This window comes from Letharia lupina, assembly GCF_014066315.1.
Source record: "Letharia lupina isolate WasteWater1 chromosome Unknown contig_3, whole genome shotgun sequence".
NCBI lineage: Eukaryota > Fungi > Ascomycota > Lecanoromycetes > Lecanorales > Parmeliaceae > Letharia > Letharia lupina.
The window spans coordinates 2,178,609-2,193,999 of NW_023502972.1; the positions used below are offsets into that span (position 1 = coordinate 2,178,609).

The following is a 15,391-nucleotide window of genomic DNA, read 5'->3' on the forward strand; positions in this document are numbered from 1 at the left end:
AAAAAATTAATATTTTATTATAACTAATATTTTATTATAGCTAAATTAATTAAATCTTTATAAATTATCTTCTTTATTAAGATTATCTTAATAATTTAATTAATATCTTTAATAGAATTTAAGATCGTATTAAATAAATATAAAGAAGTATCTACTAATAAGATATAAGATATAGAATCTATAAAAAATAAATTATAATTTTTAAAGTATTAAATAAATTTAGACTTACTTCGAAAGATATATATTCGATTATTAAAGACTTTAACTACTCTTATAAAAGTAGATTAATTTATAAATTAGCGATATAGAAAAGTTAAAGATTTAATTAATAATATTTTTAAATATCTCGATATTTCTAATATCTATTTTAGCTAATAATTATAATTTTAAATAATATAATTAATAGAGTACTTAATAAATTCGAAAATCTTATAATAATAAATTTATTCTATTATTATAAGAAACTTATAGATCTAATAATTAATATTAATAAGATTTCTTATTAATAACGAAGTTAGCTTAATAATAGCTTTCTTATTCTAAAAAATCGAGATTCTTATATTAAAGAATTAAAATTCTTAAAATTCTTATAACGTAGTAAGAATAATAGCGAAAGAAGTAAGATTATTATATTAAAGAATTAGAATTCTCATAATATAAAAAGAATAATTTAGAAAGAGTAAGATTCTTATATTAAAGAATTAGAATCTTTATAATATAGAAAGAAATATAGCGAAAGTCGATTAAGAATTTAAGAATCTAACTAAATCTTTTAATATAGTAAGAGTTATTAATACGTCGAGTATATAATATATAGTAAGTAGTTATATAATACTTACTATATAATAACTCGATATTACTACTATTATTATAATAGTAAAAAATTAATTACTATTACTATTATAGATTTATAAATTAAATATAAGATAATAAGATTCTATAAAGAAATCTACTAGAAAGTACTATCTGCTAAGGCGCTATAATAGCGTTATCTTCTATCTCTCCGTTACTATTATATCTATAACAGCTATTAAACTTTAATAAGCGATATTTAAGATTCTTACCCTTTAATAATTATAAGACTAAATTTTAGAATTTTTACGTTATTAAAAAGCGTAATATTCGATCTATAATTTAATAAAATAATCTTAAAATTTTAATAGAAAATAGTAAAGTTATTAAAGGATTAAAAGTAGAATAAGAGATTTTAATAGTTGTAAACGCTAATTTATTTACCCGCGATAACTTAGCCGATCTAGCTAAAAAACGTAATAACCTTAAATTTATAATTAACTACATATATAAATTCAAGATTTTTAAGCTTAGCCCTATCTTATTCTTTTATATATATTAATAAGTTTAGGCTTATAAATTAAATTTATAAAAAGTAATTAATTTTTAAATCTAATTTCGAGAATGAATTCGACTCTCGAAGAGTAAAAATACTTTAATTTAAGATTTACTTAGAACTATAGAATCGAATTTTATAAATTTTAAATTATTAGAAAGCGTTAAATAAGTTCTATAATTAACTAAAATAATAGTAAAATTCAATAGAAAAAGAAGAAGTTATATTAATAATAAGTTTCTAAAGAGTTAATTAACTCTAAATTAATTTAGATTTAATTAATAAGAAAATAATTTTAATATCTATTACGAGTAAAGGCCTATGAATTAAATTCATAAACATTTTTTTGATTAGGGCTATCGAGTAAATAGGTGAGCGATCTTTAGTAAGCGAACTTTAATGAGCGATATTTGAATTCCTTGCGCTTTAATAATTATAAGACTAAATTTAAAATTTTTTTTTTTAAAAGCACACATTTCGTTCTATAGCTTAAAAAAATAATCTTAAAATTTTAATAGAAAATAGTAAAGTTATTAAAGGATTAAAAGTAGAGTAAGAGATTTTAATAGTTATAGACGCTATTTTATTTACCCGCGATAACTCAGTCGATCTAGCTAAAAGACGTAATAACCTTAAATTTATAATTAACTATATATATAAATTTAAGATTTTCAAGCTTAATTCTATCTTATTCTTTTATATATACTAATAGTATTTTTATAATAATTTTTATTATTATAATAATTTTTAATTTTATTATTATTATTATAATTTATTATTTTTTTATTATTTTTATAACTTTTACGATTTTACGATTATTAGAATTTTAGAATTTTGAAATCTTAGAATTTTTTTAGCGAGGGAGATTAATAGATTTAAATCGAAAATAGTATAGAATAATTTCGAATTTTATTAAAATTATTACTACTCGACTATTTAAGCTTATATTAAAAAGTATTCTAAATAGAGTAAATAAGTTTTTAATAAGCGATATTAAAATTTCTTATCTTTAAATACTTATAAGACTAAATTTAATAATTTCTTTTTATTTAAAAGCTCATATTATATTCTATAATTTAAAAGCAAAATCTTAAAGTTTTAATAGAAAATAAAAAAGTTATTCTAAAATTAAATAATATACCTCTATTTTTTTATTAGAGCTGTCGAATGAACTTGGATAAGCGAACTTTTAATAAGCGATATTTAAATTCCTTATCTTTAAATATCTATAAGATTAAATTTACTAATTCTTTTTTTTAAAAGCTCATATTACGTTCTATAATTTAAAAGAAAAATCTTAAAATTTTAATAGAAAATAAAAAAGTTATTCTAAAATTAAATAATGTGTACCTGATTAGAGCTATCCGGCTGTCGAGCGAACTTTGATGAGCGATATTTAAAATCCCTTGCCCTTTAATAATTATAAGACTAAATTTAGAAATTCTTTTTTTATCTGAAAGCCCATATTTCGTTCTACAATTTAAAAAAAAAATCTTAAAATTTAATAGAAAATAAAAAAGTTATTCTATATATTAATAACGTATATCTATTTTTTTGATAGTTGCGGACGTTAATTTATTTACCCGCGATAAGTTAGCCGATCTAACCAAAAAGCGTAGCGAACCCGAATTTATAATTGGCTGTACATACAAATTCAAGGTTTTCAAGCTTAGCCCTACCTTATTCTTTTATATATACTGATATACTGATAATGTAAATAAAGGTCTTATTAATATCTATCATGTACGGAAATTTTAGAGGAGTTTATTACCTACGTCTTTAAATGCCTGAGGTTGTAAAAGTACGGGTTTTGGTGAGAAACGGCAAATCCGTCACTTGATTCCGAGCCCTCGAGTACCGGGAGCTAATGAAGCGGCTTTGCGGCCAGTACTTTACTATCCGTTAAAATGGAAAAATAGATAAAGTAAACATCGTTCTCGAAGCTTGTTCCCTTCGAGCATCAGTGGTGTTGGATGAACTGCCATCCGTTAGAAGCGGTACACTCTATCGGCAATGTATCGCTATCAATCATTCCCACCCGTGATTCTACTATGATGTATCTACTAACCAACGTTCGTCTGAGGTGATGGAGGACAAGCAAACCCCTCTGCAGCTGCCGCCTCCAAAAGATGGCACCCCGGATTGCCAGCCTTACGCTACCCTCACTGATGGGACCCTACGGTCACGCCTTTCCCCAGCAGCTTCGAGCCATGCAGAGCCAGATACTGTGGAGGCCAGTAGCAATAACAGCCCACAGCCGGTGACATTGAAAGTGGAGATAGACGATGGATCCACCAACAATGAAAAACTCACCGAGACCGTGACTTTTCCCCACCTATCCAATGATGCACCAACTTCCCCCAAGCAGCCAGCCTATCATGCGCACTCAGACGGGGAGGACGAAGAGCGGGCAACCGCCAAGTCCTTCCCAAGGTCCACAAGTCCGGCCTCAGCAGCGCAACGAAACAGAGGCGCCGTCTACCAGAAGGTTGGCGAGGAGGGTGTATGTCAGATGCACAGATTCTCGTTGTATGAAACAGCAAGCCGCTACTACCTGGTGGGAGGTGATGTTGTGGATCGAAAATTCAGGATCTTAAAAATAGATCGGACTGCTGACTCCGGAGATCTGAGCATTGCTGAAGATGATATTGTGTATACCAAGAAAGAAATGAACCAGCTGTTGAATACGGTGGATGACGGGAACAGGGCCTCTGGAGGCTTGAAGCTCAAATGTAGCACTTGGGGTCTCCTCGGATTCATCAGGTTTACTGGTGCATACTACATGCTTGTCATCACCAAGAGAAGTCAGGTCGCCATGATTGGAGGCCACTACCTTTATCAAGTTGACGGAACTGAACTCGTTTCCTTGACCATGTCCTCTTCATCTCGCTTCAAGGTAGACAGAGACGCAGAAGAAGCGCGTTTCATTGGTATTCTTAGCAACCTTGATCTGTCACGTTCGTTTTACTTCAGTTATTCTTACGATATAACACGTACACTGCAACACAATATCGTCAGGGAGAGGCAGGCGATGCGACAGGGCAACGCAGATTCGTCCCTAAAGCACCGGAATTCTATGTTCGTTTGGAACCACCATTTGCTTAGCCCTGCATCGGAGGCCTTGAAGAATACCTACGATTGGTGTTTGCCAATGGTGCACGGTTTCGTAGACCAAGCTAGTAAACATGTCCTCCTGCCCGCGTGATCGCACTTCTAACAAATATCTCCTTAGCTCTATCCGTCTATGGGCGAACTATCCATATCACCATCATTGCGAGACGGTCAAGGTTCTTCGCTGGTGCACGGTTTTTGAAGCGTGGAGCAAACGATCTGGCAAGCTGCAAGCGTTGCGATTGTCTAGTGAACAGCTAGCTAATATGCCTTCCAGGGATATGTCGCCAACGATGTCGAGACAGAACAAATTGTGTCAGAGATGTTGACGACCTCATTCCACGCACCGGGCCCCGAGTTATTCTGCAACCCAAACTATACGTCCTATGTGCAACACCGTGGAAGTATTCCATTGTATTGGACGCAGGACAATACTGGAGTGTCACCCAAACCAGACATCGAATGTAAGCGTCCCGCTGCATTCTCAACGCTTGACGCTAACTCCACAGTGAATCTCGTGGACCCTTTCTATGGTGCAGCAGCTCTTCACTTCGATAATCTCTTTGAGCGTTATGGGGCTCCAATATTCGTTCTCAACTTAGTCAAGGTAAGTTTTCCCAGAAGCTCAAGATTATTTTCTGCTTGGCTGACGGCTACAGTCTCGTGAGCGAACGCCTCGTGAATCAATTCTTCTTCGGGAGTACGGAAACGCAATATCATACCTGAACCAATTCTTGCCCACGGATAAAAAGATTCATTATAAGGCATGGGACATGAGCCGAGCTTCGAAAAGGTTAGTAATTCATTCTACATATGGACTGCTGGGAGGCTGAGCACTGTGGTCATCAGTCGAGATCAAGATGTTATTGGCACGCTGGAGTCGACCGCGGAAGATGTGATGACTCGAACAGGATTCTTTCGCAATGGCACTTACGAGTCTGGAGAGCTGAGCATGCAAAACGGGGTAGCAAGGACCAATTGCATCGACTGCCTCGACAGAACCAACGCCGCTCAATTTGTCATTGGTAAACGAGCTCTGGGCCACCAGCTGCATGCCCTGGGTATCATCAGCGATACCTCGATCGACTACGATACTGACGCTGTCAACCTTTTTACACACATGTAAGCTGTACCATTTCCAAAGCACAATCACGGCATCGCCCTGACAAGGGTTCTAGGTATCACGATCATGGCGACACTATCGCCATACAGTATGGCGGTTCTCATCTGGTAAATACTATGGAAACATATAGGAAAATTAATCAATGGACAAGCCATTCTCGAGACATGGTGGAAAGTTTCAAGCGCTATTATAACAACTCCTTCCTTGATAAACAACGACAGGAAGCGTACAATTTGTTCCTTGGAAATTACATATTCGTTCAGGGCCAGCCAATGCTGTGGGATCTCTCGACCGATTACTACCTTCACCATACAGATCCTCGCTCATGGTCCGGTTCAAGGCGGAAAAATTATATCCAGTGGTTCACCCCGGAGCATCTTGACGGACCGGCAATGCCCGAAGATACCAAGCCACAGGGTTACCTTTCTGGAAAATCACTCGGCTTTTTCGACGAGTATTGGTTTGAATACTACCGTCCTCTTGCATTATCATCTTTCCAAAAGATGTTCTCCTACAAGATGAACTCCACCCTCAGGTATATACCATTCAAATCGACCAAGGAAGGCAAGTACGATCTGAGTCCTTTCAGGGTCAGAGACGGTCATGAACACGCTTCACCCGACAAAGGACAGCAGAGGAAAGGGGTTACGATTACAGATACTGGAGAGGAGATAAGTGAGGACCAAAAGACACAGCCTGCCTACAGTGTCCCGCAATCAAAGCGCGCTCTACCGTCATGGCTGCAATCTCAGCTCGGCGAGCAACCACCGCCTCAGCATAGTATCTTAAAGAGTTCCCACGCCAAGAGCAAAGACGGCTCGTCACAAGTTGAAGCCGCGAAAGAGAAGAAGGCACTCAAAGACAAATCGGCCGTGACGCAATGGACTCTCGACCAATTCGTTACGAACTCGCTCAACCCTTCTGTGGCTGATACAGAGGCACATGAGTACCAACGCTACATCAGCCATCCCTTGAATCTTCCTCTTGTGGTAACGGCTGATATGCCGCCGAACCCGAAACTAGAGTTCCTTGGCTATGTCAACAGCATCTCAGCAGATGCAGTGAACAGTATGCACTCGACAGATGACGATCTGGCAGACTATGCAGAGTTTCTTGACATCGGAGAAGACCCTCTGACTGTAACGGAAGCCGACACGGCAAAGAAGCGGTACAAAGCCTATCGGCAATGGGTAAAAGGCAAATCGCTTTTCAAGCAGCGCGTGGATCCGTAGGACATCTTACATCCTGGAGACGAAATCACGATTTCTGCCATAAATTTAGCGTGGCGTTTCGTGCATTGGCATGGCGCGTGGGGTCGGTGTGCTTGGGAATCGGTGGTGAGCCCCAATACCATGGCGACTTAGCTTCTGTATTTTAGACCACCAATAGATCTCGAAGTCTGCTGTCGCTGTCAATCAGAGTTTGGTATTCCTCTACTAAAAGGACTTTCCCCATCAGTACGCATGTCAAAAGCTGCACCGCTCGTTCGATGCTCTCTTGCACTTGCTTGAGCTCCTGACATTGCGCCTCCTCAAATCCAATACGGCACCAGCAGACTGTCAAGCCTTTCAAGATCTCGCCCCTATGATGAGCAATGCGAGGCCAATCAGCGACAATGATCGTTTGTACTGCTTTCACAGAAGCTTGAAGCAGAGGCGGGTAGGCTGTAGCAAATGGTGCAGCCAAGATGCCAGTCAGCAAGGGAAGAACATGCTTGACAGTAGCGTCAGCGATACTTCAGTTCACAGGGGCTCACACAATACCTTTAGATGTTTGATAGATTCAACACCCAGCTCGTTCACAAGGACTGCCATTTCGTTGATCAAGAACTCTGCTATTTTAACATGCTCTCCAGCATACGCATACCCTTTCAATATCCCATTTCGAAGAATTTTGTCCAGTGCTTTGATTCTTGCAGGTCGATGCTTTTCACCAGGGAACCGGACAAAAGCCAAGGAGATCAGTGCGGGATAGGCTGCTTTCAGCAGCTGCAGAGATTCAGCTTCCTCTGTTAGTGACGGCAAGGACATTAGGTACGGCATTACGGCGTTTTCGAATATTTCTCCGAGGCCGGTACGCTCTAGTAGCCGCGAAGGACACTTCTGAAGGAAAATGGCGAGGAAGCTGCAGCCTTTGACTTTGTACTTAGTTGAAGAGTCATCGATTAGTGCAAGAAGTGGGGGGATGATCAGTGGCCAGTTCGCCGGCACTGACGATTCCTGGCTTCTATATCAGCTAGAGTAAGCTTACGAAAGGCTTAATGATGGTACGCACATCAAAATGGTTCAAACCCCATTGGAAAACAGTGACAATATAAGCATCGCGGTACTTCCAGGGTTTAGTTTCACCATCGAGATCACTATGAGCTGTAGCCGCGCTTGGAAGAGGATCAATGGCTTTCCGACCCTGCTGTGTAATTGCCGGATTCTTGGTTTTTGCAAAGAGCGGTTTGACACGTGCCTGAAGTAGTCCAGTAAGTATAGTGGATAGATTTGCAGTAGCTGCGTAGTGTTCGGAGAGAACACATGCATGGTCCTTGGCTTCCGAATAGGTCCAAGGATCGTTCAGATCAGTGAATGATGCCAGGCATGTGAGAATGGTCACAACAGACTCGTCTTCTGACAGGGGCTCAATATTCTCTAAGCGAGACAATAGTAGTATGCCTGATAGGCTCATGGCATGATATTTGGCGACTTCATCAGGAGTGAGCGTTGCCTTTTCTTCTGTGATACATCGTATATCAGTCTCTGGGTATCGTATCATCGAACGAGACTAACTTATTGAATATGGCGAAGCCTCTGCAAAAGCTTCGGTGGGTAGGACAGCTCCAGCTACCCATTTGCGAAGAAAGATTGCTGCATCTTTGTCCGGGCGGTTGTGTCTATAGTCACGTTCAAGCTGGTTACCTTCCTCAGCGAGATACACGTTCAACACAATGATGTTTTCAAACAACTATTGCAGTATTGGTCAGTTTTTGCTTTAGGAATTGAGCAAAGTGAAGATCCTACTTGAGATGTAGATCTTGCTGAAGCTGAGACCTCAAGGTTCTCAACGAGAGACGCTAAGCTTGTGCTTCGGGCCTCTCTGGAAAGGAAGGCTCTGGGCAAAGCCGGCGTAGGGTGGATAGCGGTGATGGCTTGGATATGTCTCCGAGCAGCACTTTTCAAGTCCTCCAAATTCATGATGCAGTAATTATGTGGTAGACTGGGCAAAGATCATATCAAAAGCATTGTACGTGTAGAGAAAAGTGTCGCACAGGAGGCTTTAATTCTAAATCTAGTGTTTTCACAGACGCTGAGAGCATTTGTTAGGTACTGATGGATGCTGTGTGAATCTAAGCTACTTAGCCAATGCTACATTGCTCTCCCCTCACCAAAGTCTCTGCAATACCGCAACACCGGCGGCCTCATCTATCACATCCGGAGTTGCCATTTGTTTGCGGCGTGCACATCTTGCCCCATCCACGGGGCCCTGCCGGCATCAAAAGGTCTGCGTATCTACTCGCCAGGGATACAGTTCTCTCATTGCCAAAACCTTTCCAATGCCGTCCGCCACATTTGTCTTGTATAAATTGCGGAGCTGCCATTGCAATGCGACTGACAAAGCTTTCGCTGTCCACGTTGTCCTTGCCGGGACCAAAAGCTTGCTGTATCTCCTCGCCGCTCCCAATCGAAAGCACTTGTTCAGGGCGGGATGTTCAGCTCCTCCTTCCTTTCCAAAACCTCTGCGATAGCACCCGCCGCGTCCTTCCGGTCTGGGTTGCGAAGTTGCCATTTCATCACGCAATCCAAAGCTGCAGGCAGCCAGTTCCCACCTTTGCAATTGAAGGCTTCCATTAGCCCATCACCCTTCACGAGTAGCGGTGTTTCATATGCTTTCAGAAGGTTGAGTGATTGAAGTTGCAATAGCCACGAGGAGTATCCGTCCAAGACCGCCCGGGAATCAGTCACTGTCTTGGCCTCCGCAACTTCGGCTAGCAGAGCGTACATGGCACTACTTCGCCAGTTGGGTCCCCACTTGCGAATGGCCATTCCTTGCATTTCGCGTTGACTTTCAGCGCAGGCTCCCTGCTTCCGCTTTAAGGGTAGGGTTGTCGTCTGATCCTCGTGACTGACGGCGTTCTTCTTTTCGACAATGTCTTGCAGATGAGTGACAGCATCGTCAACAAGTTTGTAGATCTTGTTTTCGGCTTTGATACCTTCTCGTGCTGCAAGACCTGCCGCACTTATTGGTCGTTTGGAAGATTTCTGGGGAAACCTTGGAGGCTCCCTCGCCCAGGGAACAAAGCATGTCAGTATCCATGCATGGTAAAAATCCTCAGGGTTTTGTAATAAGATTGGTCGAATGGTCTTGAAAGATTCCGGAGAGCTTGATCCTTCTGATCCTGTCATAATGATGTCCCGTAGCTGGTTGTAGGTTTGACACCAGTTCGCAGTGTCAACCAACTTGCAGTCTGCAATAGTAGGATCAGTGAAGACTTCATTATACAAGCCAAGACGATCAATTAAAGATAGCGCTCTGTGAGGGCTTGGTCCTTCCAAAAAACAGAGCGATTGATGTGGTTCTGGCCACCCCAGCATCTTCAATATCTCGACACGCACTCTGTCGCGGGTGATCTTGAGTCTTAATGCAGCTTTGATAGTACGATCCCTCATGGCCATCTCATCTTCGGGATCAATTTCATACATCAGGCGGCTCGCGAAGCGTATACTTCTCAGCACCCTCAAAGGGTCATCTTTGAACGTTTGCAAGGGTGCCAACGGTGTCTTGATGACTTTGCGTTTCATGTCTTGAAACCCTCTTCCAGTAAAGTCCTCTACTTTGGACGTTTCAAGGTTGTAGAACAGGGCGTTGATGGTCGAATCTCGACGAAGGGCGTCTTCTTTGGGGGTGCCAAATTCTACAGTAGGGTTGCGGCTGTCATTGGTATACGTTTCTTTGCGAAGGTTGACCAAGTCTATGTCAAAACCGAGCACCTTCATTGTAGCAGTCTCGAGATGCTTCGACTTTTCAGGGTTTGCTTCAATTTTGGCTAAGCGACCAAGAATGTTGTTTCCGTATTTATGCCGTGCTTCGGGCAGCCCCACGTATTGCTTCATTAGAGATCCAAACTCAGAGCCAGTCATATTGCTTATGGCAACATCGATGTCCTTGCTAGGTAAATTTAATAGCTTGTCTCGCACCCATCCTCCAGCGAATCTGAGTTCTGGCTTTTTGTGGTAATCCCCGAGTGTGACGACGTAAGAGGATATGTCAAGGAACAACTGCCGCAATGTTGCCTCTTCCGGAGTCAGTTTGATACTCTTTTTCATGGTTGCTTGTCGTGAGTGGAGTCTCTTCGTGATCCTCAATACAAGACACCGTCGTTGAAAATACCTACGCAGATGCATTCAGGACTGGAAATCATGTCTTGACAGTCATATCAAGCCATTTGTGACTCTCGTCAAGATTCCATTTGACTCATAAGTCAGGTGTTTAAATAGTACACTAGAGATGGTGGAGGGCCAGGCGGCTTTGCTCCGCACTTTTAGCGTGTTCAAAAAGATTGCGAAAGCTTGGCACTCACGTAAGGTAACCCTCCAATCTAATAGAGTACTAGATATCATAGATATAGAAAGGTTAAACGTATTAATATTAGTCTAATTATTTTAGAATTCTAGAACTCTAAGAATTTAATAAATTAGATTATATCTTTTTAAGATATTAGTATATACGAGTAAAGGCCGATAAATTAAATTCATAACCATTTATTTTAATCAGGGCTGTCGAGTAAATTTGATGAGCGGTCTTTGGTGAGCGAACTTTGGTGAGCGATATTTGAATTCCTTGCGCTTTGATAATTATAAGACTAAATTTAAATATTCTTTTTTTATTTGAAAGCCCAATCTACGTTCTATAATTTTAAAGAAAAATCTCAAAATTTTAATAGAAAATAAAAAAGTTATTCTAAAATTAAATAATATATACCTATTTTTTAATTAGAGCTATCGACTATCGAGTAAATTTAATAAGTAAACTTTTAATAGACGATATTTAAATTCCTTATCTTTAAATATTTATAAAATTAAATTTTAAAAATTTCTCGATAAGAAGAAGCCTAAGTCGCGTTCTATAATTTAAAAAAAAAATCTTAGAAATTTAATAGACAATAAAAAAGTTATTCTATTTATAAATAATATATATCTACTTTTTTAATAAAGAAGATATAAGAGAATTAATAAGTTAATTTAGATAGTCTAATTAAAAAATATAATAACTCTAAATTTATATTTAATTATATATATAAATTTAAGATTTTTAAATTTAACTCTATCTTATTCTATTATATATATTAATAATAGAATAAGATAGAATTAAGTTAAAAAATCTTAAATTTATATATATAGCTAATTATAAATTTAAGATTATTATATTTTTTAATTAGACTATCTAAGTTAACTCGCTAGCTCTTTTAAGATTCTTTATTTAAAAAATTAATATACGTTATTTATAATTAGAATAACTTTTTTATTTTCTATTAAAATTTTAGAATTCTTTTTTATTATTATAGAGCGTAGTTTACGCTTTCTAAAGTCTAAAAAATTATAAAATTTAATCTTATAAATATTTAAAGATAAGGAATTTAAATATCGTTGTTATGGTAGGTATATAGGCCATTATAGTATATAAGAACTTGATTCTTTCTATCTAGAAATCTATTACTTTATAATAAATGATAGTAAATTTAATAAAGCTTAATAAAGCTTGATAAGATAAGTATCTTTTCTTTATCTTATATAATAATATCTCTATAAATAAGAAGAAAGTATAGCGATCTCGCTAAAGTAAAAGTAATATCTATCTAAAAAGTCTTTTTTAAAGAAATATCTTTCTTAAAGAAACCTTCGAAGAAATTCTGGAAACAATCTTTTTTCTAAAGAAACTAAAGAAAACCGATAAGATAAATAAAAAACTTTTCTTAAAGAAATATTATTCTTAAAGAAATAGTAACTTCCTTTATCTTATATCTAAATAAATACTTAATAAGATTTTTAGATTTATAATGTTTTTTAGATCTACAGATTATATATATATACTAATTTATCTTTATATTCTTTAATAAGATTTATAATATTATTAAGATTTTTAATATTATATTACTTATCGTATATTAAACTATAATCTTTTTATTTAATAAGATATTTTATAATAAAATTATAATCCTTAGCTATAATTCTCTTATTAAATAATTAATTAATTAATTTTATAAAACTTTTATTTCTTAATATCGCCTTTGACGAAAATTAATAATAAATAATTTAATTTTAGATAATTAAAAGAATTATTCTATAGTATAAACTTTAATTACGCTATAGTAAATATAGAATATACTTATTAATTTTTAAGAATTTTGAGATAATACGCTAGACGATTAATTTAACTAAGAACTTTAAAAGGGCTAATATATTATTAAGATAATTTCTTAATAATTTCAAGATTTATAAAAATATTATAGTCTTTATAAAGGCGTAGAAATATATAATTATTATTTTTAAGAAATATTAATTAATAATATCTATTATAATAATATTTAATATTTATATTAATAAAAGTAATAATATTCTTCGCTAAATTTTAAATATAAAGAAAATTCGATATATTTAAAGATTTAAAAAGATTAAGAAATATATTCGAGATAAAGTTATAGATAATTTTATTAAAAGTATTTTTAATCGCTAATAATATCAAATTATTTAGTAATTTTTAAAATTAAGATAGAATTCTTAGTTATAAAGAAGTCTTATTAAATATTATAATAATATAAAAATATATAATAATTTCTATAATCTAATTAATTCTTTTATTATTATTATTAATTTATAAGTAGTAAAATAAAGTAAAGAAATACTAAGGCGCTAAAATGGTATTTATTATAATTCTAAAAAAAACTTATAATCTTTATTTAAGATAATAATTTTAAAAATATCTTAATTAGCTATTTTAAGTTTATTAAGTAAAATATTAGCTTATTAAATTATCGACTATATAAATTTCTTAAATATATTTATTAATAACTAATATAATAGTATTAAAGTCTTTTTTAGACTTCGATAAAATAAATATAAAGTTAATTATAAGTATATAAAAGAGAATTAATAGCGAGTCGATAAAGCTTAGTAATCTATATAATTAATAATATCTAATTTAAAAAATTTAATAACTTAAATAATAGCGAATAAATTCTTATAACTAATTAATAAAATCTCTAATATATTAAGATATCGATATAATTTTATAATATCTTTAAAATCTTAAATAGTCGTTATTATAGACTAAATATAAGATTTTATTAATAACTACTAATAAAATATAGAGTTATTAATAATTAATAATTCTATCGATATAATAGATTAAATTTCGAGATTAATCTAAAGTTTCTTAAAATCCTTAACTCTAGAAAGTTTCTCGAGTAAATTCTTAAGATTCTTATTATAAAATATTTAAATAAGGGTTATGGATAATTAATATTAATAAATTCTCGCTAATAAAAGAAAGTATTATAGTAATCTTATCGACATTTTTATTATTATTAATTTACTATAATAGATAAAAATATTAATAATCAAATTTATAGTTCTTAAAAATATATTTTTAAAAGTCTTCGAATATTTTTATTAAGAAATAAATATTTATATAAAAGATGTTTAGCTCTACGTAATCGAGAGAAACGAATTTTTTATTATTATTTATACTCGCTAGTCATAATAACGCGTCTAAAATAATATAATTTTTTTTAGATTTATATCTAATATCTAGCTTAAATTAGTAAAAAAATAAAAAAATATATATAAGATAAATATTTATATATATTATAAAGAATATTATAATAATAAAAATTTATTTTATAATATTAGAAATTATTAAATAATTTATCTAAATAATAACTATATATTTTAAAGATTTAATTAAATATCTAACTTTTTTAATTATCTATATAAATTCTATAATTTTAAATTTTATTAATTAATAATTCTACTTCGCGAAAATTAATTATTATAATAAGAATATAATTAATTATTATAATAAGAATATAATTAATTATATAATTATTTATAATAATTATTTCTTTATAAAAGTATTATTCTTAATATAAAAGATAATAATTTTAAATTTAAATTCTTTAAGGATATTAAGATCTATTTATAAGATTCTTAAAAAATTAAAATATATTAAAATATTTAATTTAAATAACGCTTTTTAAAGTTTTTTAAAAGAAATTTATTTAGTAATAAAAGTTACTAATAGTTTTGTTTTCGAAGTATATACTTTATAAGAATTATTTTTTATTAAAACTTTCTTTAATAGATAAGTCTTAAAATTTCAAAAGGATTTCATTAATTATATATAGAAATATATATATTATTATAGATACTTTATAAAATCTAAATAATATTTTAAATTATTAAGAATTTTTAGATATTAAAGTTAATTAATTATTTTAATTTTTTTTTAAAAATAGTTAATTTAAATAAGTTAACTTTTTATCTAAATAAATTTATATCGAAATAATTAAATAAAACTTTTTTTAAATTAATCGAGATATTATATTTTAATAATAAAATAAAAAATTAATAAAAATAAGAGATATAATTAATAAAAGATTTAAAATTATATATTATATCGTTAATATATATCTAAGTAAATTTCTTAATAGCGTAAAGTATATTATTAATTTATCTTTAAATATAAATAATAAAGTTTATATTTCTTATAATTAATATTAGAAATATTTCTTAATTATAATAATTAATAATAATTTATAAGTATTA

The 15,391-nt window shown here is 33.3% G+C and overlaps 3 protein-coding genes across 3 annotated transcripts; 1 reads left to right on the plus strand and 2 right to left on the minus strand.

Moving 5' to 3' along the window:
- Positions 1-3,434: 3,434 nt before the first annotated feature.
- On the plus strand, positions 3,435-6,814 carry HO133_007472 (uncharacterized protein; the record flags this gene model as incomplete). The annotated part of the gene is made up of 8 exons (XM_037298363.1): positions 3,435-4,527; positions 4,581-4,681; positions 4,737-4,923; positions 4,969-5,066; positions 5,119-5,252; positions 5,309-5,581; positions 5,638-6,117; positions 6,172-6,814. The coding sequence occupies 8 exons, from the start codon at positions 3,435-3,437 to the stop codon at positions 6,812-6,814; spliced, it is 3,009 nt and encodes a 1,002-aa protein (XP_037156998.1).
- Positions 6,815-6,956: 142 nt separating this feature from the next.
- On the minus strand, positions 6,957-8,764 carry HO133_007473 (uncharacterized protein; the record flags this gene model as incomplete). Its single annotated transcript, XM_037298364.1, has 6 exons — positions 6,957-7,295; positions 7,346-7,801; positions 7,857-8,042; positions 8,112-8,305; positions 8,360-8,534; positions 8,591-8,764. 6 exons carry the CDS (start codon positions 8,762-8,764, stop codon positions 6,957-6,959), a joined length of 1,524 nt encoding a protein of 507 aa, XP_037156999.1.
- A 501-nt stretch (positions 8,765-9,265) lies between these two features.
- On the minus strand, positions 9,266-10,894 carry HO133_007474 (uncharacterized protein; the record flags this gene model as incomplete). Its single annotated transcript, XM_037298365.1, has 1 exon — positions 9,266-10,894. The coding sequence occupies one exon, from the start codon at positions 10,892-10,894 to the stop codon at positions 9,266-9,268; it is 1,629 nt and encodes a 542-aa protein (XP_037157000.1).
- Positions 10,895-15,391: the final 4,497 nt, after the last annotated feature.